At 37.5% G+C, this 22,404-nt stretch overlaps 1 protein-coding gene and 1 long non-coding RNA gene across 10 annotated transcripts in view; one reads left to right on the top strand and one right to left on the bottom strand.

The window, feature by feature from the left end:
• Window positions 1–22,404, bottom strand: part of fam13a (family with sequence similarity 13 member A) — a 56,548-nt gene that overhangs the window by 18,355 nt on the left and 15,789 nt on the right. For 7 of the 9 annotated variants that reach the window (XM_034899657.1, XM_034899584.1, XM_034899613.1 and 4 more), the window contains 5 exons: window positions 18,355–18,587; window positions 11,624–11,662; window positions 3,721–3,762; window positions 3,379–3,573; window positions 2,052–2,238 (listed from right to left, as the gene is read on the bottom strand). In XM_034899657.1, coding sequence (XP_034755548.1) covers window positions 2,052–2,238; window positions 3,379–3,573; window positions 3,721–3,762; window positions 11,624–11,662; window positions 18,355–18,587 — 696 coding nt within the window. Of the gene's footprint in view, window positions 1–2,051; window positions 2,239–3,378; window positions 3,574–3,720; window positions 3,763–11,623; window positions 11,663–12,047; window positions 12,051–18,354; window positions 18,588–22,404 lie in introns of all 9 variants that reach the window. The other 2 variants (XM_034899594.1, XM_034899604.1) reach the window with 2 other exon arrangements.
• LOC117961200 lies at window positions 6,768–21,275 on the top strand. The gene is made up of 3 exons (XR_004660342.1): window positions 6,768–6,779; window positions 19,792–19,796; window positions 21,152–21,275. It is a non-coding gene; the product is annotated as an uncharacterized LOC117961200 (long non-coding RNA).

Genomic DNA, 22,404 nt, shown 5'->3' with positions numbered 1-22,404 from the left:
TGGTTACCACCCGCCTGCCTGCCTGCTGTCCTCATCTCTGCATTTGGGTCCAATCCTCACTCCTCCCCAACAATTATTTAAATTAATTATTAATAATTATTTTTATTAGTCAGTTTTCAATGTTTGAATTGAAAACTGACTTTAACAATGGGTCACTTATCAAAGTTTTTGACATTTTATTATTTGCCCATAGACTAATTGATTAATCAAACTAATCATTTCAGCTCTAGCATGTATCAATAACGATGTCTAAGTTTTGGTACCCAAACTAAAAACAAGGAATATTGTTAATAATAGTGTTTTTCTACAAATACCCTTTTTTATGTAATTATGTATTAGGTCATCAAGTTAATGTTTTCTAAAAAGCCATACAAAAACTTTGCCAAAATAAAATGAAAAACATTTTGATTTAAAACTTCAACTTTCTGATCAAAGACAAGGTAAATAAGGTTACAAATCTAATGTCAGTTTTCGGTGACAGCTTTTTTATGTTGCCTTTCTTTAAATGGTTGTAGATTTCTTTAATGATTAATTTTTTATACTTCACTGTAAATTTTATTCTTGTGTTTCATCTGTTTTTATTTTTATTTTTTATTGTTTTTATGTGAAGCACTTTGAATTGCCCTGTTGCTGAAATGTGCTACAAAATGAAATGTGAAATGTGAAATGTGTACAAATAAAGCTGCCCTGCCTATGAAGTTTCAGTTGGGACCAAAAATAAAGTTCAACGCATTTTAAATCCCAATATATATAACACATACAGCACATGACATATTATGTAAAATAATAAACAGACAAATTGTCATATCAATATTTGACAAATATGTGGAAGTTCAATTTAAATACAGTTTATGACCAAAATATCCAGAAGGTATTTTCTTTGTTTTTGCCAAAACCTGGTACTGAAAGACCTTAAAAAAATCAAGGTGTTCAACAAATTGATGCATAACTTTTTGCAATTCCATATACAATTGTGCTTACTGAATTGTAACAGTGCCTAAAATAATCTAACACAACCTGAGATATAATATTCCTTGGTAGAAATGGTAGAGTTCTCTTAACAGAAAAATACTTTGCACATCTATTACATGAGTTTGGCGTGTGGGAGAGGGGTGAATAGGTTAAAAGTTGCAAAGAAACTCAGGCACACTGTCTAACTTGCAGAGATAAAATTAAAAGCAGCGTTTTGGTAAGGTCTAGTACTAAAACATTACCAATAAATGTATCTTTGCAAGTTAGACAGTATGCTGGAGTTTCTTTGCAACTTTAGAGCAAAATCTCTACCTGTTGACACAGCAGAGGCTTCTTCAGTATGGACACTGAATGCAATAAAACCTTCAGAGCTTTCAGAGTTTAATAAATCCAAGTTAACGTTTTACATGAAAGGAGTACTTTCATTTCTACATGATACAAATACTGAGCACTCCACGTCAAGGTGTCATGTGTCAAATATTAGCCTGGAAACAGTTCACAAGCTGCTCATTTGTGCATCTTCTTTTGGGGTGGATAAAAGCTGCAACTAATTGTGCACTCATAAGTGGCCCTTACATCTGCACTGCTTCTGAAAAAAGTGGTTTACAATTAGTGTGGTGTGCTGCATATTACAAGCTGCTGTACAATGACAATGGCAAGGAACCATTAGGCAGCTGCATCTTGCTTCCTGTCATCTTCAAAATCTCCTCTGTCCCGCATTTAGTGATTCTTATTTACTGTAACTGACAATTATTTACAGTAAGTCCCAAAAATGGATGACAGGGAGGTTGAGCTGAGTGCTTTAACAACCATCTGCATCACAGGTGCATCTGAACAGAACCTCTGTGGTGATGGTGTAAACTGATACTGTTTACTGTGGTTGGTGTGGAAAATTGAACGATTTTAGAATTCACTACAATTTTAAGGAGCCATGATATTGCTACAAACGAAAGAAAGAAACATGCTTTCTTAAGGTTATCAACTGACCAACACTTAAGATTGACTGGTCACAGTGAGAGAAAGATGGTGGCAAATCACAAAGATAGAAAGAGATGAGGAGAAAAAGTGTGATGACTCACTGTGTGGGCGTCCTGGTTGTCTGTGAGCTGTTCCAGTGTCGGGCTGTGTTTCGAGGGTTGAGGGGTTCGTTCAGCGTGACCACTCTGGCCTCCCTGTAACTTCACGCTGCTGTACGTGTCCCCCACGTTGCCCAAACTGCTCGATGGGATGTTCTCCTTGTCGGTGTCTGCTCGGACGAACGCAGCTCTGTTCCCAAATCGAAGAGGAGACAGTAAGGAAATGAGACCTCCGCCTTCCATCTCGCTCCCTCTGTTGCACACTTTGTCTTTATCAGCTTGACATTGGGGGAAATTCTTCAGGAATCTAATGCCAAGGTCATCCTGATAACTGATTTACATGTGCTTTTTAGTTTAAGTACTAATTCTATTTACTATCCACACTATTATTGACATTTTCTGCTGCTTTTGGAGTAACACACTCCTTCTTATCCATGTCTTTCTGATCTCTCAGACTATAGTACATCTCAGTAAACAGGGATTATGTTATGACTTCACTAGGTATCAGTGGACAAAGCCACCACACAAAACAAAACCTTACGAAATTTGTTACCAAAAACAAAAAATTTAAGTTGAAGCTTTAGTAATGAATGGCATCTTATTGTGCTTTACCAGCACATAAATATCAAAAAGGTTTCAGTCTATAAGCCAAAAAAAATCTACCACCAATATTTCAACCTTTTTTTCCATAGAAAATAGCTTGCATTACACATTTTCTTCCTTTTAATTTGTCAGAGGATGTGATCTCTTTTTAAGGAAATACACCCTGAGAGGTTCCACTGATAATTTCTACAATAGACGGCATTCTATTATTTCTTATGCTGAGTCACTTACCTCCATGAACTCAATCTAATTGTTAAAATAACTATCCTATTTTTGGTGTCAAGCATTCTTCTGATTGTCTCTGTGTATCTTTTTATCTTGTGATGTAGAAGTCACCAGTCATGCAGTTTAATGTAATGGTTCAGCGGGTGACGGGTGGGTTGAATGGTTCTTTTGTTTTGAGTGGATGGGTGATAAAAATGAATTCTGAATGAAAATAATTGGTTTTCAATATACATCTATCCAATAGCATACTACGGTCTATTATATTAAAAAAAATCTAGTGTCTTTATGTTTAAATAAAGATAACTTTCTGCAATAGAATCAAGAAAAAGGAAACTTTGATTTCACAAAAACGTTGAACTATTCCCACTGTACTAATGAGTGTACTAGTAAGTGATAAGAAAAAGATTTTCGCAGTGCTCCTCAGTGTTGCTACAAAATACAAACCACCACTAATCTCATGCTGGTACCATCAAATAGCATAATGACAAGGAACTCATTGTACCTGTTTCTTTCTTTGTGTCTCAGTCTTTCCTTCTGTTGCTCTCTCTGGTGTCGACGTCTCTGTCGGGCAGTTGGCGTGGCCCCCGGAGATGATGGCCGTGGGGTTAACTCAGAGTCCTCTGAACTTTGATCCCTTATAGGGTTTACATCAAAGAGGTGCTGCTCCACTGCTGAACGAATTGTCCGGTCCAGAAAACTGAAGAACCAAGAAAAAAGAGAGAAGTTGATTAAGAAGTTTGTGACTTAACGGTTCAATAACAGGTTCATAATAAGTAGAATATAAGATTCATCTCTAAATAAATAAATTAATAACAAGTTAACAACAGTAATTAAGTCAACTTACTCTACCACATCTGGTCTGCAGTGGACAGGTGAGAGGAGGTTACTGAAAGAAAAACAAGGGGGGAAGATGAGTTAGAGCTGCATTATTAGGTGGTCACAACAGGTCCCTGAGCAACGCTGAAAGTCCCCCAGGCTCTGGATTTGGGCCTAGGTGATCAAGGAATATAACGCGAATGAGTGAGTGTTAACTTCAGCTGTGTTCAGAGCCTAAGTAGGTCCTCTGAGAGCAAAACGGCCAGCTTCTATGACTACCAGTAAGTCTTACAGTATATAGTCAGAACTCTCTATACTGATGTCTGGCTATATCTATATCTAGCTCTCCCTCTCTACTTTTCTCAAAACACACAGACATCTAATCAACAGTAAAACAGCAATAAGCAAATTATTGATGGTTATACTATGTGTGCAGAGGTGTGGTTTCATGTAACTCAATATTTATTTCTAGATATAAAGATATTTAATTGGTATTACATTTAGAGTCAGATGGCAGTGTCAAACAAGTAGTTACACGTTAACTAAACAATTTGTTGTTACTGAAGATGCAACTGTGCTTCTGTTACAACAACAAACAAAGACTCAAAGAGCCAATTTCCTTTGCATCAGAGAAAGTTATTTATCAGAATTTCTAAAAAATTTGACATCATGTCAGCTTTTTATGGAGTACATGGAGAATGTATAGGGGTGACCTGAAGAAATCTTCCATAAACAGTGGTGTTGACAGTAATAACACAGCTTTCAGTGATCATGCACTGATAAAATGAGAGATAATAACTTATTGATGGTAACTGTGAAGATGACTTGGGTGAACCTGTGACAGTGACAGTAATAACAGCTTTCACTGATCATGCACTGATAAAGGGAGATTTAATAACTTATTGATGGTAACTGTGAAGGTGACTGTGGTGAACCTGTGTTATATGACACGTACATGCAATGACGTTATCAGAACTGTAAGCAGGGATAGAGAATCAGAAAAAAAATGGCAGACCTCAACTGTGTGATAACAAGATCAGTTTGATGAGCTTAACAAATTCAAATCATAAACATAGGGCTGTAAATCTCTGCTACTTTTTATTGGCAGTTTTAACATCGGTGTTCATGACTTGAAAGATTCTTCACTTTTAGTTAATTTTCATTTATTAGGACAGTTGGAAAGTAAGGAGGTAGACAGAAGAGTGAAAGTTAGCTCACAGTTACTCCAGAGGCAGCAGACTAAGCCACTTGATTATCTCTGGAACAGCAGGAACAATATAAACCCACTACCTAATAATAGACTTGGCACTGGCAACAGGTTAAAGCAACAAAAATGATTTATTGACTTACTAATGCTGACTTGACCTTAGACCTTAATGATTTTAAATGTCAGAAGCATGGTCAGGGTGCAAAAGCAGTGGACACATTAGGTGCGTCTTTTGAGAACCGTCCTCCATGCTGCAATCTGCTCCTGATATAAAAGTGATAAGAGAATGAATGCAACCACGTTGACTTGTCCCAGGTTACAGCCTTTTATGTTGATTTTTACCTTTTTAGAGTGTTGTTAATATAGCCACATTTCATGAGTCTAGTAAAAGAAATACAGACAATTTCTACATACAATTCAGATTTATCTTAGGGCCCTAGAAGAACAGGCCTTTTGTTGGGAACGTTTGGGGTTGTTGGAGTTTAAAACTAGCCTAGAAATCTAGACACACTAGCGTACCCATAACGTTTGATTATGATTAAAAAAAGTGAACAGGACTCTATGGATCATTTTTGTGTGTTTGAACCAATTCCTCCAAAAACACTGTATGGAAACTAGATTTGTGGTGAAAAGTTCACAGAAATGAAGACTGAAGTCACTTGATATGGTGTTCTGGACTGCAGATCATTTTCATAACTGTTCAGGCACAAGTCTACTGTCCATGTTGGTCCGTTATGTGAAAGAGGTTTCTTATACATCTGCTTGGCCTGCATTTAGGATGTTAATGAAATAATCAGCTGAGTGTGACAGCTGTTAGTGTCAAATGTGAAACATTTGGTAATTAAATATCTCTGTGCAGCCATCATAGTCCCAAATAGTCTGCGGGTTGGCAGACTTGGCTCAGTGTAGACAAAGGAAGGGACATCACTGCTTGGAATAAACCACCGATTTAGTTTAAACTAAACATGTAACAGTGTGAAACCACTCTGGTATGAGACAGTATTGTTGCCTTGTGTGCAAAGTCTGGGTTATGAACTACTGGCAAAAGGAAACATAAGGCAAAAGGGATGAGTCACTGAATCAGAAAGAGGAATATGACAACCAGAATATGAGTAAGCCAATTCTTTCTTAACTACATTTATTCTCAAGACTATAAAGTATATACTGGTAGATCCGTGACATATTTAAATCCTTTGAGGAGGTGGGAAGGCAAGTTGATGGCTGAGTTGTCGGACAGACAATGATTAACTCATCCTATGCACGCTTGGGGCTCATTCAGTTTAAAGTAGTGCATATTGCCCATTTCAGTAGGGCTAGGTTAGCAGATATATATCCAGGAATGGATGGGAGTTGTAATAGATGCTCCCTCTCTCTAGCTGATTTAACACACATTTTAGTTTTGCGCCTGTCTAAATCAATATTGGTCTGTTTTTTTTCAAACTTTATCTGAAGTCATAAAAATTCAAATGAAGCCCTGTCCGTTGATTGACATCTTTTTATTTTCTATTCTACTTCTTCTCTCTGTTTCCTTTTTTATTTTTTCTATGTTTGTTTATTAAAATCAATGGTCAACTACCTTAATGTGGTGGGAGCTGAGTAGCGTGCCTGACAATTGTGAAACTGTGAGTTTAAAGCCTTGTTAACCAACTGGTGTCAAAATGTGGGTATGCAGTTGTGTGCTTGTTTTCAGTGTGTAGATTCTTTAAACTGTGCTAAAGACTGTAAACTGTACTAAACTGAAGAACTGTGTAACAAACAGAATGAAACGAAGGGAAAGAAAAAAAATATAGCTGTTTCCAATGTTTCCAATGCAATGTTTTCTTTACTTTTACTGGGGCGTTTGTATAAGGTTTTAGTTGTTAAAGATATAATGAAACTTGGTTGGGAGGCAGATGGCGTGACAGTGACCAGGGGGTGAATTTTAATGCCAGTGCTGACCAGGACTTCAAATGTGTCAGTAATTACCAAAAGGGGTGAAGAAGGGGGGAGTGTAGGCAGGAGGAATAAGGAGATGCTGGGATATTTTGTCTTCGAGGCACTGAGCTGTTGTGTCTCCAGGTGCGCAACCTTAGGCTTGGCTGATGGGTGTTGTAGACTGAATAAAAAATGGTCCATCAGTGTATTTACTCTAGATCTGCTCGAGTGAAGGCCATCTGTCCTGAACAGATACCTTCCTCAGAACAGATTGAAGATGTAGTTGATCGCTTTCAGACTGCAGGTTTGGCAGGATGTTTGCCAAAATCTCAATGAAATCCTGCTGTAGCACTTCATCCTGCTCTTTGCAAATGTCACTGTCTCCCATATGAATAATAATTTGATACATTTTGAGGTTTTTACCAGTTGAGGAATGTTTTTTTTTTGTGTCACAGACCACAGTATCTAAGAAGCAGTATGTTTTAATGGTCTTACGAGCCTTCTTTGACAACCAGTTACAAGTTTAATCGCCTCTATAGCTGTTTTTTCCCCTTTTGCTTAAATTGAGACTTCTGTTGGCTGGCACTCTTCATCTCCACTTCTGTCTCATTGACCTTTTAATAGTTCAACCTGTTTTCCAGTTGTAATGTCAGGGTTTAACGGGGTCTGTGTTTATGTCCACCTCTCACTGTATCCATACATTTTGCCCTCTATACATTCTTGCAAATATCTTTAGGTTTGGCAGCCAGATTATCTCAGCAGGTAGAATTGCCATTCACAGAACATGACTCCATTAGTTTCATTACAGTGAGTCCTGGGAAAGTTATGCTCTCATTTAGAAATAGGTTTCCAATTCAATCATGTTGAGTTGAATTCTGATAAACTCACCAGCAAAACTCACCAGTCTTGTCATAGGTTTTCAAAAAAACATTGAAGACTTCAGGAAGTCAGTTTGTGAAAATGAACTAATCAGCAGCTTTTCTTTGTTTTCAGTTCACTGGTGTCTGTAATATTTACCATATATAACTGTTAAGTCAGGTCTGTAATGAAATGATAGGTCTGTAATGAAATGATAGGTCTGGTAGTATGATTGTGCTTTTTTTGTTACACTGTGTGTGATTTTAAAACGCCAGCAGTGCAAGTCTTTGTTTTACAAAAGCTTAAAGTTTGCTTCATATAATTGCATTATTGAGGACCTTCTAACTAAGAAAACTGCTAGGCAAATAACAGAAAGAACTAAATAACATCTTTTTTGTAGTGTCTGTGTTGGGGGTTTAAAGTCAAGTGGTCCTTACAGCATAAAAAGCAAGGAGGAAACAACTCCAAAGCTTCTAAAGCAGAAGCTTTTACCAGTTAAATCCTGTGTACCCAGGGGCGTCCATTCAGATAATCCAGTATTACACCACAGATCCCATATTGTCAGATATTAGCCAGGAACTTTACAGTCTTTGGTCAACACACACAGAAGAAAGGCATGCTTATTATCCATTTTGACTGGGCTAAGGTTAAGCTCCCATGTGGCAGCCTGAGAGTCTTTGTATGTGATGGAATGCAAGTAGACCTCAGCAGAGAGAGAGAGAAAGTCTTTATGACATGTGTGTGCATATGTGACATAGTACACAAAGGCCTTAGAGTTAGTCATTGATGAACATGAGCAAAAAATGTAAAAGTTAGTGGAGGCAGAGTGGTAAAGGTAGATAGAAAATGTCAACAGACAGTCTTAGTCACTCGTCACTCAGAGATGACAGGCTAGCGCTGCAATTAATGTTTTTAGTAGCAATTACTTTGTAAATATTTTTTCCTGTTAATGAATTTACCTTATTTGTGTACAAAAGAGCCTGAGACAAAATCTTCAAAGAGCTTAGATTTCCCACCCACCCGTCCGAAACTCACAAAAATTAAGTTTACAATTACATAAAACAAAGAAATGCTCACAAATCGTCAAATTTTAGAACGTGAAAAAAAGCAAATATTTAGCCATGTTAGCAGCACTGCTCTACGGATGGCAATGTTGGTCAATCCGCCACCTTGGTTCAGTCTCAAATACTTATCTATTGGATTTTGTACAGATAGTCATGGTCCCCAGTGGATAAAGCCTACTGACTTTGAAGATATCCTGGCTTTTCCTCAAGTGACAAAATGGTGAGACATTTTTTCTTTAGTGAAATATCGTCATGACTACTGGATGTATTGCCATGGAATTTTGTAGACATTTATGCTCCCCCCTCGAGGATTAATTGCTCTAAGCGCAGGATGCAGCAATGGTAGTCCTTGCAAAAACAGATAACGGAGATAGCAGAAGTGGAGGGAGACATCACATACTAGATGTCAGTCTTCATGTCAGCAATGTGAATTACATCAGTTAGAACGGACCAAGATAAACTAAATCGATGAAAATGGTAAATGTGAGCAATCTAGTGGATGCATTGGACTATATAACTGAAGCCAAAACATCTTGACTACACCCTGGTGGCTGGCTGCAGTATAAGTCATAGATCCCGCCTCCTTCATGTTAATGATTGAGACATGGGCCAAACAAAAAAAATCAAGTACACGTCAAAATGTTTTTTTCTAAAGATGGTTTCTGTCATTTTAGATAGTTCTTATCACGCTTGTTTGTTTGTTTAAGTGTTCATTTTTCTGAATTCTTTTTTTTTTTTTTTACACTTCTGACGCTATAAAACGGGTGAAACGTGATGATTGACAGCTGTGATTGACTCCTTGATCGGGGGGTGTATGGGCGGGAGTTAAATATAATTTTCAATTTAAGAGAAAAGTAATAAACGTAATACGTAATGACGTAATTAAAACCAAAACTTTGTACAGTGTGTCTAGTGCAAAATCGAACTAGCTTACCACAATAATAGCACGGCGTCAATGCTTCAGCATCTCAACAGAAAACATTGAGTCTAACTTAGTCATCCATTCCACGAAGCGGACGCAACAAACGTAAATCAGTTGTATGGACAATGAAACTACACCAAACACAACAACTACCAAAAACCAAGAAAATATGTAGTGGTGACCACAGTTTGATCTAAAGAGCCGATTTGTTGACTATCCCTTTGGAAAAAGTGCTGGTTGTTGCACACCATTTTCTCTCACTCCTTCTCTTCACAGCTGATCAACAACCTACTAGCATACGCGTAACAGAGCTGTGTGACATTGTAATCAAATGCATAAATAAAAACAGGTTAAGTATACTTATAGCTATAAGCCTATATACAGATCAGTCTTATGTTGAAACTTGTAGTTCTGAAAGTCAAGTTGCACAACTTAAGGTAATGTTTATGTACAGTATGCTTTATGTATGCCTTAGATTTAGGTTGTTATTGCATTTCAGAAAATGTTTTCTCTAAAAACAATGTAATATGGCACTTAAATGCACTTAATATGTTTAGTTTTTAAGAGATGATATTGTAAGTAATGTAGACAATACAAATGTAGCTTTTTCCGATAAAATTAAACCTACCTATTGTATATTGTTGCTCTTCCATAAAACAAAAGTATTTACTTATTTAAATCTCACGGATTACTCGATGGAGAAATCGGTAGAATACTCGATTATTAACTGCAGCCCTATTGCGCTCCTCAAGTTTGTGTTAATGGCATCCATTTGTTAGACTTATTTGGCTATGATTCCTCCAAAAATTACACTTATCACAGCTTTCCTCACTAAGAGACAGTTGCTAGGTTATTGCAACAAACATGTTGGTCATGTTGGCTTTTTTATTCTCGTATACTTATTTTTGTAAAAAATAATAAAATAAAAGAGAGGGCTAGAGATCTCGGGCTATTCATAAAACATCTGGGGCTGTAGCTGGGGACGCCCAGGCCTAACAACGCTTTTTGTTTGTTTGTTTGTTGGAAAAAGCATTAAAAAGGCTTGATCACACAAACAGCCGCCCTGGAGCCATATCAGGTCTCTGGTCGGCAAAAAACACTCCAGTCAAAATGTGCCAACTCCAAATGACAAACTGAAGAACCAGCCGTTAACACTCAGTGGACAAGCTGCTGAGCTTTTAAGGGCTTTAGGTCAGCATACATTGGGGAGCTAAATGAGAAACGATGATGGTAGGGTCATTGATGATTAACAGCTGATTATCATGTAGGTGTGGTCTTGTTGTACTGGATCGTTATCACTTGCACATTACAGCATGTTGTATAAATGTATTGTCATTCACCTGTAATGGGTTCATTTTTACTTCCACTTTGGCTCTAATGGCAATATATTAAATATATAAAACATATATTATAAAATGGCAAAAAAAACACTCAAAGATGGCCATTGGAAAAAACAGAATATATAAGTATATAATACATTTTCTGTAACCACTGACCAGTATAGACTGTTTTTTCTTTTTGAATGGCGGATAAATTACCTCCGCCTGCTGGCATGGAGAACTATTTTCTCTATTTCCGCTAGGCCGTCGACTTTGGTCTTTGCATTGTGTTCAAGTGCACTTTTTTTGGCAAAGACACAACAGTTGGCCTTCGCTACCACTAGTTCTTGGCCAGCTGCATGGTGTGTTAGCACCTTCAACCATCACATAATTCTGGGACTTTGCCCAGAGAAGTCTTTTGCTTGGTGTGTCTGAAACATGTGCTATGGCTGCTTCCACCACAATAACCAAAACAGTGGTGAGCATACTGCTGCATGTGCCTGGCTTTCCCTCTAAATGCAGTTTCCATTGTTTCTGATGATAATGCACTTAGGCAGCACATGGCCACTTCCCACATTCCTCCAGCCCAAAACAACATATTCCCATCCTGTTCTGTCATCTTTCTAATGCACAGTGTGGAGGCCTACCTTAAGTAGAAAGGAGATATTGGCCTGTCTTCTTCTTGGCTGAAATATGAAAAACAAAAACAAAATTAATGAGATTGCAGGGTGTGGCTATGAAGGTCTACGGCAGAAAAACGAAAAACATTAAGCACCCTCCCCCCCCACCCCACATCACTACATGTCACTGGGGCTGAAAATAGGAGCATAAGGCTGGCTTTTGTCAGCAGAATAATAGCCATGCAGAGCAAAAGATCAGTGCTTTTGTGTAGCTTGTCTCTGGTAATTATTGTGAACCAAAAGAGAAATGGGTGCTGCTCTAGAATATAGGCTGGCTGCTGCCATTGGATGTATGCCAACAACACATGATGAAATTATGCAACGATAAGAGGAACTCAGTGTTTGTACTGAATGTTAAGGTTGCTCAACAATTAAATATCCTGGCACTTACAAGCTAATCACCAAGTCTTGTTGGCCTAAGCAGAGTTGAATACTTTTATTATTTTCTCTATAGTCAAAGCAATAAGAAAACCACTGCAACCAAAGCAATTAATTTTTTATTTAATTCACTGTGAGCTATTTATTTACTGTGAAATTAATTAAAGGTTTATTACAGTGACACTATGTGACCACCTAACTTTATGTTAAATATATTTTAAAACTTAAAATCAACCAGGTTTGAGTTTTGTTTTAAGCATTTTAACCAAATCAGACATGAATCACATTGCATTGTTCAACATGTCACAGAAGGAAAAGCACGGGTGTAAAAAAAAAAAAAGAATGATATATGAAATCCATTTAGCTGCTTCAGTTTTAGTGTTGTAATATTGTGAATGCCGGCTCACTGTCGCACTCCCATGGCTTACTGGGACACTTAAATAGAGCAGCAGAGCCATGGTTTATGTTATTAGTAACACCTGTGCTTTCCCAACACTGACAAGTCAAAATGTCTTATGTAAAAGGACCCATACTATCTCTATAGAAGACACAACAATGTCACTATTCATCACTTTAAACTTCTATTGGGACTTTATTTAGATAAAGTGAAGTAAAGTTTGAAAAGCGAAACAAATGTCGGGACACACCATGTACAACAGGGTACAACACCTTTTCTTCCGTTTAACTAGTCAACTAAGTTTTTTTCTGATTTGCATTTTTATATTGTATGTATGTATATTTTATCTTAGTATTTCATTTATATTCATAATCTGTGCTGTGTGACTGATGTACGTGTGCTGCTGTAACACCATAAGTTCCCATTTTTTTGGGATCAATGAATATCTATAATCTATCTATCATCTATCTATCATTTCACTCAACAAGTCCACTGACAGAAAAATAATAAGCAGCTATTTGGATATATGATTAATTAGACTATTTTAAGCAAAATACCATTGTTCCTTCTTCTCATTGTGATAATTTGCTGCTTTTCTTACAAAACAAGGAATGTGATGGCATCACGTTGGGTTTAAGAAAATTATGATGGCCATTTGTCACAGCTTTTACAGCTTTCTCTTTAAAAAAAAAAAGAGAAGATGAATCAAAAAATAAGATTAATAATTAATACAATTTGTGATTTGACAGTCATTTATGTCCAATCTTCTAAATAATGGCATCATGACTAACGGTAAGATAATTTTTTGTTTTTGCCCCTACTGTAAACAAAAAGTTTCCTGTCCTTTGTACTATATACAGCTCAGCAGAAGCCAAAAAGGAGTAGGCACACAATGTTGTTGATATCCAATAGAGCAGCCAGAATATTTTGTTTTGCTGGTTTAGTTTTAATGTTTAAAAGAGTAGACAACATCAAACTGAAACATTTTCCTTTAAGAGATAACTAAGCCGACTGTTACAACAGCTTGATCTTAGGTTGTAAACATGTTGAGTCTCAGATCTTATGATAGTTGTTATTGAGTGGAGTTATTAAGTGAAGAGAATGTTTGGTTCCCTGTTGTGTTTTGGTACGTGACGTGCCATCATGTGGCTATGGGCGCAGGCGTGTCAAGGGGTGGGGAAACCATTTTGGCCATTTGGGCAGCAACTCAACAAGTTCAAAACAAAGGATTTAGGTTTCAAGTCAGACGGGAATCAAAATGGGCCAAAGTTGAACTTTCTCAAATGACACAATGTTCAGGAAATGTGCTTGTTTTAGAGGCAAGTGTGGTTCACCACAAGCATCTGCACATTCTTTTAGAGCCTCAGAGGTGAATGTTTTTTCTTCCCACCGCATGTTCTTAACTGGTGTTACACAGTCTGGCAAGCGTATTAAAATAATATGGGCTGTCACTGACGTCGTGAATTGCAAAAGCGGAAATCCTGCTTACCCACTACCTTACTAAGGGGATAACAAAAAGCTTTGTAGGGGCACTCAGAAAAAGGCCTGATCCCTCTGGGGCAAACGGAAAACTACCAATGACAATGTGGTCATTCTGGACACCTTCAAAAAGAAAAGAAAAATGTAGACAAAGGTAGTCTGGCTTAGTGGATGCTGGTCACTTGCTCCCTCTGCCATGCTGTACCTTTTCCAAAAAAAAAACAGGCACTCGCTGATGTCTAATTAAAGATCTCTCTCAGACATTTCAACAATTTTGGAGGTGCCATTTACTATGTCTATTGACAATTACAGTTGTAATTAGTTGTACGTTAATCAATGTTTACACTATTTTTACACTTTGCTCAAAAATAGTTTAGGCGAAGCTATTCTTTGAGTTAGTGCTGCAAAGAAAAAAGTGAATAAAAATGTGTAGCTAGAAAAGACTACAAAAAAGGCTGATCCAAAATGCACAAACTCCAATTTACTAAACTGTACATTCTTAGAATACCTCAGAGCACAAACTATGTAGTGGTCAAGACCTAAATTATTTGTTGGATATGCCTGGCTAAGCTGTGCTTGGTGTATGCTCATTCTATCAGAGATTTCCAAAAATTATGATAATAAATAAATTTGACATAGCAGTGTGTCTTAAACCAAAATATCTGGGCCACGTTCAGCCCCGACAAAATGTAGAAACGCGCTTTTTAAACTGAAACGGGGGTGCGTTGAACACCTTGTTGTAAACCACAAGTTTACAGAGATACACCCAGCAAACGAGAGAAAACATAACTCAAAGCCATGCACACCGCTTCACACTGTTCTGAGGAAACATGTCGTTCAACCAGAAAACCATAACAACATGGTGCACAGCGTTTTAAGGTTGAATGTGGACCTGATGTCAACTCACCTACCATAGTTTTGCATGAAAACGGTAGCATCACCCCGACCTTAGCAGTGGCTGAAATAATTCCACATACTTAATACAACTTAGTGTCAAATAACGTATTTAATTGTATGTATTATATCGTTATTTTATTTTCATTAATGGTTTGTCATAACATTTTGAAAAGTACCCTTCTAACATTTGAGAAGCTAGAACCAGTGATATTTTGGCATTCATGCTTAAAAAATATTATTAATTAACATTATCCAAATGGTTATCAATTGATTTTTTGATGGTCTTTTCAGCACTAGCTAAAATATATAGCCTAGATGATTTTGACGACTGACTTTGTGGCACCTAGCAGTTATCCTTTCCCCAACTTTCAAACCAGGTATTGTTTGTTGAATTAAAATGGACATTAATCTGGACAAAAAAGGCACCAGCGAAAACAGAATGATAAGTTTCATTTTAAAGTCTACTAATACTCTCTTTCAACTAACTTAAAACATCCCTGAGTGCAATATCACAGTCTTTTGCAATGTGTTTATCACGCTTGTTGACATAGTAAACATGATTAAAAAACAAAGTTGTGCAGCCCTAATTACGGGTCATAGTTCTGTAAGATATTTAGAAAAAAAGGCACTTACATCAAAAGTGCAGGAAAACCAGTTTAAACCAGCCAGCAGGTTCCTGTTTTAAATATGAGCTGTCAGGCTTTTAGGCTGATGGACGAGATTTCCTGACAGACGGCCAACAATGCTGTTACCCACAGGGAACCTGCCCTCACACCACACTGCAAGGTTCTTCCCCCCCCACCTATTTCCATTGGGCTTCTAAGAAACCCTATGGTTACATCACAAGATTTAGTGAACCATGGCAACTCAACACAAAAGCCAGTATGGATCCCCTAAATGCACCACTGCAATGCTGAGAACAGAATGAGTTCACATGACGCTGTGTGATCTGTGTGGATAACAAGACTGGCGTCATATTTTAGGTACAGGTGAAAGCATTGGGGCATACAGAATTGTTGGATTATTGTATTTGATAAAGAGAAGGACAAGTTTTGACATGCTTAACACAGTCAGTTTTAGGACTCATGCACTGATATAGTCCAGTGGTTAAAATGTGGATACATGAGAAGATCTGTAAGTGTAGCTAATAATAGGAATGTCTGAGAATGATGATTTGATTTCCAGCGGGTGCTGAATCAGACCTAAGCACGGACCAACTCAGGAAGGGGGAAGCTCCTGGAAAGAAGGATACAGCGTGACATATCTAATACACGTGTCATCAGATGTGGCCCAGGTGGTTGAGCTGCATGTATATGCTGCACTATGCTCACACAGCTTTGCCTGACACATACCTGGGGGAATTGAGAGCAAGCTGACAAATAGGCAGGATAGTAGCTACAGAGACAGCCACAGAAATGAAAACAAAGTGAGTTCACATATGGAAAATTATTATATATTTGATATGGCATTATGCGTCAAAAATCACAGTTACTTAATATGGAAACCGTTTTTTACAGACCCCAGACACCTTACTAATGTTAACACTGTATTCACAGACATGCTTTTCTTTAATCGTTTGAAAGCTCTATTGTCTTTAATTTGTCAAACACTACTAGCGCGTATCAAAAGTCTTCTTGAATTAAAGATGGTCAAATACGTTTTTTTTGCAAACTGCCCGTATCTATTTGTAAATACTAAAGAGTTCAGAGCGCTGACACACTTTACTGGGGACCAGACATCAGTCCCCCTAAGCAACCTGAAAAAAAGCATTTTAGGATGTGGGGAAAATCCACCATGAGATTTAGTGGTATCCTGACATTGTGAGGAAAGCTGTTGCCACATTGAAAGTATTCTATTTGCTACTTCATGTAGACAGGAACATCTGTTTCATTAAGAGGCGATGGTTGGCCTTGTTGAGTTAACACAATTAATTACACAAAGGTTAATTATCTTGGGGATAAATACCTAGCAAGAAAAACCTAATGAGGTTGACTTGATATTTGATTTATGATAGGTATTTTAAACCTGTTAACCTGTTTAATACTACTTGAAGTTGTTTAGATAATAAAAGTGATTATTACTGCCAGTGAAACAGTGCACTATATTCTAAGGTTAAAATTTACAAATCATATTTTAATATTTATAATTATTATATATGAGATTTTAGTAAGATTTGTAATTATGTATACAGGTATGTTTGAGAACACACCACTTTGTGTTTCATACCAAATTTTAGACTGTAATGTGTTAATGGATCTGGTGCTGACAAGGTTTCAAACTCGGATTAATGTCATACTAAAAGGTCAGCCGTGCGCCCGCCAATTCATCGTAGAGGCCAAAACCGCGTCATCATTTCTCATCTTAGTGCTTCAACATCACACACTCGCTTTGCTCCACATTATATTTTATAGTTTTTCCACTGAGACAAGCGCCTTCATCAGTAAAGTGGTGACACTCAGTGTCACTAATGGCAATATTTATTATTGAGGAAGCAAAATCACTCAAATGAAATCATACACCATGGATAAACTGGATTTGGAGTGTGTGAGAAGATGTTTTAAGCAGTGTGGGGAAAATCCACCATGAGATTTAGTGGTGTAGTAGTGACATTTTCAGCCAAACAGTGCAGGTGTGATCCCAGCCAATGGTAGTGCTAGTTTAAACCTCCGATCAAAGCAGCAAGAGCCCCAACAACAGACATAGCTGTAGCCTTGCTATAAGACTGAGGACACCCGACACCAAGTGGTTCCAGTTTCAGCTTCTTATAATAGGCTTGTTTGCGTGCCAAAGGCACATTGCTTCGTGGCTTAGGCTTTAGATCCCTGATCGCCGTCAACCCTCACCCTGATAGCACATCACCTATGCAAACAATAGTCATGACCCATTTACCACTGCTAGAATCCCCCACTGGACATAAAAAAACGAAAGTAGAAGTTGTTTAATAGTTTAAAGTTATGTATGTAGCAGTACGTTTTATTTAACAGCGGTCATAAAGGATCACACTTACAGATAAATATGTGATCCAAAGAAAATCATATTTAAAAAATTTTATTAGATATGCAGATAGACAGGATAGGGGGGAGAGAGAAGGGATGACAACGGCAAAGACACAAGTCGGATTTGAACCCGAGCTGCCAAGGACCCCAATCCTAAAAAAACTGTTTTTGTGTTTTTTTTATAATTTTTAATTTCTTATACTGCACTGTAACTTTTATTCTTGTGTTTTATCTGTTTTTAAGTAAAGCACTTTGAATTGCCCTGTTGCTGAAATGTGCTATACAAATGAAGCTGCCTTGACTTGTCTTGCCTTACGTGCACATAAAGATTCTAAAAATATGATATATTAATCTCTGACAATACTTAATACAGAATATTTTATTTCAGTTGTCACTGTATATTTATGCACATATACCATTACTACAGCTCTGAGCACTATTTGTAAAAAATAAATTTAAAAAATAACGATTTGTAAAATAATTTCCATACAATTATTATCCCAATTCTGAAATTTGCAAGACACAGGTACATGCTTTTTGACCGACACACTGACCTGCTGACTGCCTCCATAATCCCAGAGGGGCTGACATCAAGGTGGCAGAGTGGCGAGGAAGTGTCTGGGGTGTCTTGGCAAGCTGGGTCCATTGGCTCTGGACAGGGGCTTCTCAGCTCTGAGGCCAGGGGCAAAATTATTGGTATGGAGAGAGACCTTGCATGGGGCAAGCCAGAAGAGCGGCAGGGCTGAGGGGGGTGAATCATGCAGTCGCTCTTTCCTTTCTTCACCTATTTTACAAAGAGCAAGATAGAGAGAAATGCCAACAACAGTTGACAGGAAATATGAGACGGCATGAGAGGTAATTGATACTCACCTGCAAACATTTCTGCACAATCAAGCACATATAAAAACCGCACGTACAGATAATCAGAGGAGCTTTCAGCCGTTGTTCATGTTACTATAAAACATGCATTCGCGAAACAACTGAGGTACAGCAAAGAGCAATTAAAAAACAACATAAGAGGCAAGAAGGGAAAAAAGAGTTAGCTTGTAAAACTGTAAAGATAGAGTGATGTTTGTCTTACCGTGCTGACCCTGATTGGGTATAAACAACATGAACCACCGACTGTAGTGTAGGAGAAGAATCTTAGCCTAATTACAGCCACATTGTGAGTACCCTTCTGCATTTCTAACAAAGGAAGCCTGAGATAAGTGTTAAATAATTTGTCTCCCAGAGCTTTCTCTTAGTATATATGGAGAGGACACTAATGCCTGCTAATGAACACTAAGGCCAGATAGCAGGCTGGCTGTGGTAAACAGAGTATGCATTGGCTTAAGTATTGACAATGGTCAAAAACACCCTCTGCTAAATGAGGCTGGATAAATATCGGTCGGTCTGAATAAAAAGCCCTACTTCTTTTTTTGCTTTATGCCAATTATCAGCAGAACATTTCCATTTGGGGTTTATTCTTAATGGGTTGTTCTAAAAGCTATGGATGTTGCCTCCATTTAGTCATTGGTGCACTTAATGGGCAGATCTTTGGGACATGATTAGCTGCACAAGCTTCTTTAGCTAGACCTGAAATGGATTTTCCTCCTCAGGGCTTTGTTATTGATTAAGCTAAATTTGTTATTCACAGAAAACCAAAGTAACAAAAAACTGCTACTGCCGTCCGGCAAAAAACACAGAAAATATCCGCTGTCGTACCACCAGACTACGGAGCTGCTTCCTTCCTCAGGGTGTAAGACTCCTCATCTCAACCTCTGTACTTCGACATAAAAATGTTTTTCTTTTCTTGTGTAACATAAAAGGACTACAACTTTCAAATTCATCGTTTACCCCTGTGTTGTAGAATGACAACAAATTAACCTTAAATGAACATTGAAAAAAGAGAAAAAATGGGGAATATGAAGGGGGAGCCCATATGAATATGAAGGATGGAGGCCCATGGTGCCTCCATCCTAAAATGTTGTGATAATGAACTTCAGCAGTTTTGGTAAGATGGTGCTTTCATCTTGGTTGGTCTATGTTGTTGAATTTTTTTCTTAATGTCTGTGCAATGTATGACGGTAGTTATGGTGAGTTAGAAAGTAGATTATTTGAAAACCATTGTATAGGGTATAATATTAATCACTAAAACACTAACAATTTCAAATAACACAATGACATATGGCAACATACTGAACAGTTAATGATTTCAGACACGGTCATGGAAACTCCAAAAAGAGCTAAGAATCAAACTGCAGGTCAGTTTCAATAGTGTTAACCACTGAACCATCACGCTGCCTCCATTGGTGGCTCTCAGTTTCTGCCTATGCATAAAAAAGAGCTTCAACTGAGCCACAACAAGTGGGAGCTAAATAGGCCAGATGGCAAAGACGCCTGACAGACCAAAATGAGGATATGACCTGATTTCTAAATCATGGATTAACTAATACTTTGAAGGTTTGTAACTAAAATCGCAAAAGACTGCAAACATTTTACTTTCTCTTTAATAATCTGCTACAATGAAAAAGCCGATGTAGCTTAGCTGGCCTTAAAACAACATGCACCACTGTTAACAGACATCTATTCCCTGAACAAAGCTCATTTCTAGGACATCTACTGTTCAAAAATGTCTTTGCAATATGATCCATACCTTTTCCTTCTTGCACAACCACAACTACTTTCACTAGACTTTTCAAAATTATTTGTTTGTGCAAGCAGTTTTGCTCAAAGAGAGAAAAGCTAACATTTTGAAAAAGTTCTAAAAATGCTTTTGTGATCCTACCATAGCAACGGAAGACTTTTTTGCAATGCTGTGCTCATTCAATGAGAACTTAATGATACTCTGCCAGTAATAACTGTGTGCCTTTTGTAGTCTAAAGCTTGTGTATTGACATAAACATATCTATGTGTTCAACAAAACACAATTCCCATCATAAATCACTGCTTAGTGCCAGTGGCCTAACAAGCCAACATTGGGCCCTTAAGCAGGATTATAAAGGCGGACCCCCTTCTACAGCATGTGATGACGGCACAATGTCCACGAGTAGGCTACCATGAATAGGACAGGATAGGATCATAGAGACACAGCATATGAGATGAGATGACTGACAAAATCAGGAGTAGCCTACGCGCACCACAACAACAACAAAAGACGGTGAATGCACACCATAACACATGAAAAAAAAAAAAAAACACGAGGGCAGCCCCTCCAGGATTTTGCGGCCTTTTTTTGAGATTGTTGTGGCCCAAAATGCCTTTTTGATTTTGCAGGAGCTTTTGTAAAAGATTTCAATAAAAAGTTGCAATGTCTTATGTATGTTTGTTACAATGATGTTGCTAATTACAGTGAAAGTTGCAAAAAAGGGAAGAATAATAATAAATACTATTAATTAATTACTCTGGGCTGAGATTTCCTAGGAACCTTACAAAAAAGGCTCAGAATGCTGCAAATGCTGGTATAATATGAAAATGGCTGATGGATTTAAGACAAAAAAATAGTTTATTGAATGAATCAAATATGAACATATCTTTCTTTCTCAGTGGCTTGCTGGGACACACATTCATACGGTTTTATTGGACTTTAACTTATCATTGCAATAACCTTATCGTTGCAATTGCCTGCCTCTTGGCCAGGACTCCCTTGAAAAAGAGTGTTTTAACCTCAACGGGACTTTCCTGGTTAAATAAAGGTTAAATTAAAAATAAATTTAAAAAATAACAAGCGTAGGTGTCCTTAATTTAGGCAAACCATGTACATCTCATCTGCAGTTTTTACGTGCGTGTGTGCGTGCGTGCGTTTCTTTGGGTAGCCCGAAGCTAATAAATACTGTATAACTTTTAAACTTATTTCACTTTTGCCTAGCAGTACCAACCATATAGTGCAGCTTTGGTAGTCATGTGTGAGTGGTTATCAGTCCCAAATGTAGATTTTTAACTATATCTTTTGTGGTAGTAAGCATCATGGCCAAATCTTTGTTAAGTCTGGCCTAGAAGTGACTGTTAAATAGAAATAGAAGAAAAATAAATAGAAGATAAATAGAAGAGGTTCTACATGAGTGTTTGCAAAATGCAGCTGTAAAAGTTAATATTTATAGTGTAGTATAGTTAAGTTGAATCACTTGATTAATCATTAAGGAACTCAAGCCTTTTTCAGTAAATGCTATTTTCATTCATACAGGAAGTAAAGAGTCTTTTGGTGCCAGCTTTAGCTAAATGAATGGATGTTAAAGTTACAATCCTGAAGCTCTCCATTTTGTTCTCTTTGACACACCTATGGCCTATAATACTTTAAAGTTAATGTGTTTAACACTTGGCATAGCCTTGCTGAGTCCCTAAAGTCCATGCTGTGAGTGTGTGCTGCAGCCTTTACTTTTGTTTGCGTATGTGATGGTCCCTTGTCTTATGTCTGTTTATGTATGTGTTTGTGTGTGTCTGTTTCTGCATGTGTTGTTTTGACTCCCTCCCTACTGTTTTTCCTCTGTGTTTTTGTGTGGCCCTGGGATGCGTTTCAATGTCCCTGTGTGTTATTTGTAACTGTGAGTGTTGTGGTCTTCGAATGAAAGGAAAAATATATAAAAATGTAATTTAACAAAAAAGTTAATGTGTTTAGTGTTTTA

This window comes from Etheostoma cragini, chromosome 2 (assembly GCF_013103735.1).
Source record: "Etheostoma cragini isolate CJK2018 chromosome 2, CSU_Ecrag_1.0, whole genome shotgun sequence".
NCBI classification, from domain to species: domain Eukaryota; kingdom Metazoa; phylum Chordata; class Actinopteri; order Perciformes; family Percidae; genus Etheostoma; species Etheostoma cragini.
Note: the sequence above shows the minus strand (reverse complement) of the source record. Positions and strands in the feature narration are given on the sequence as shown.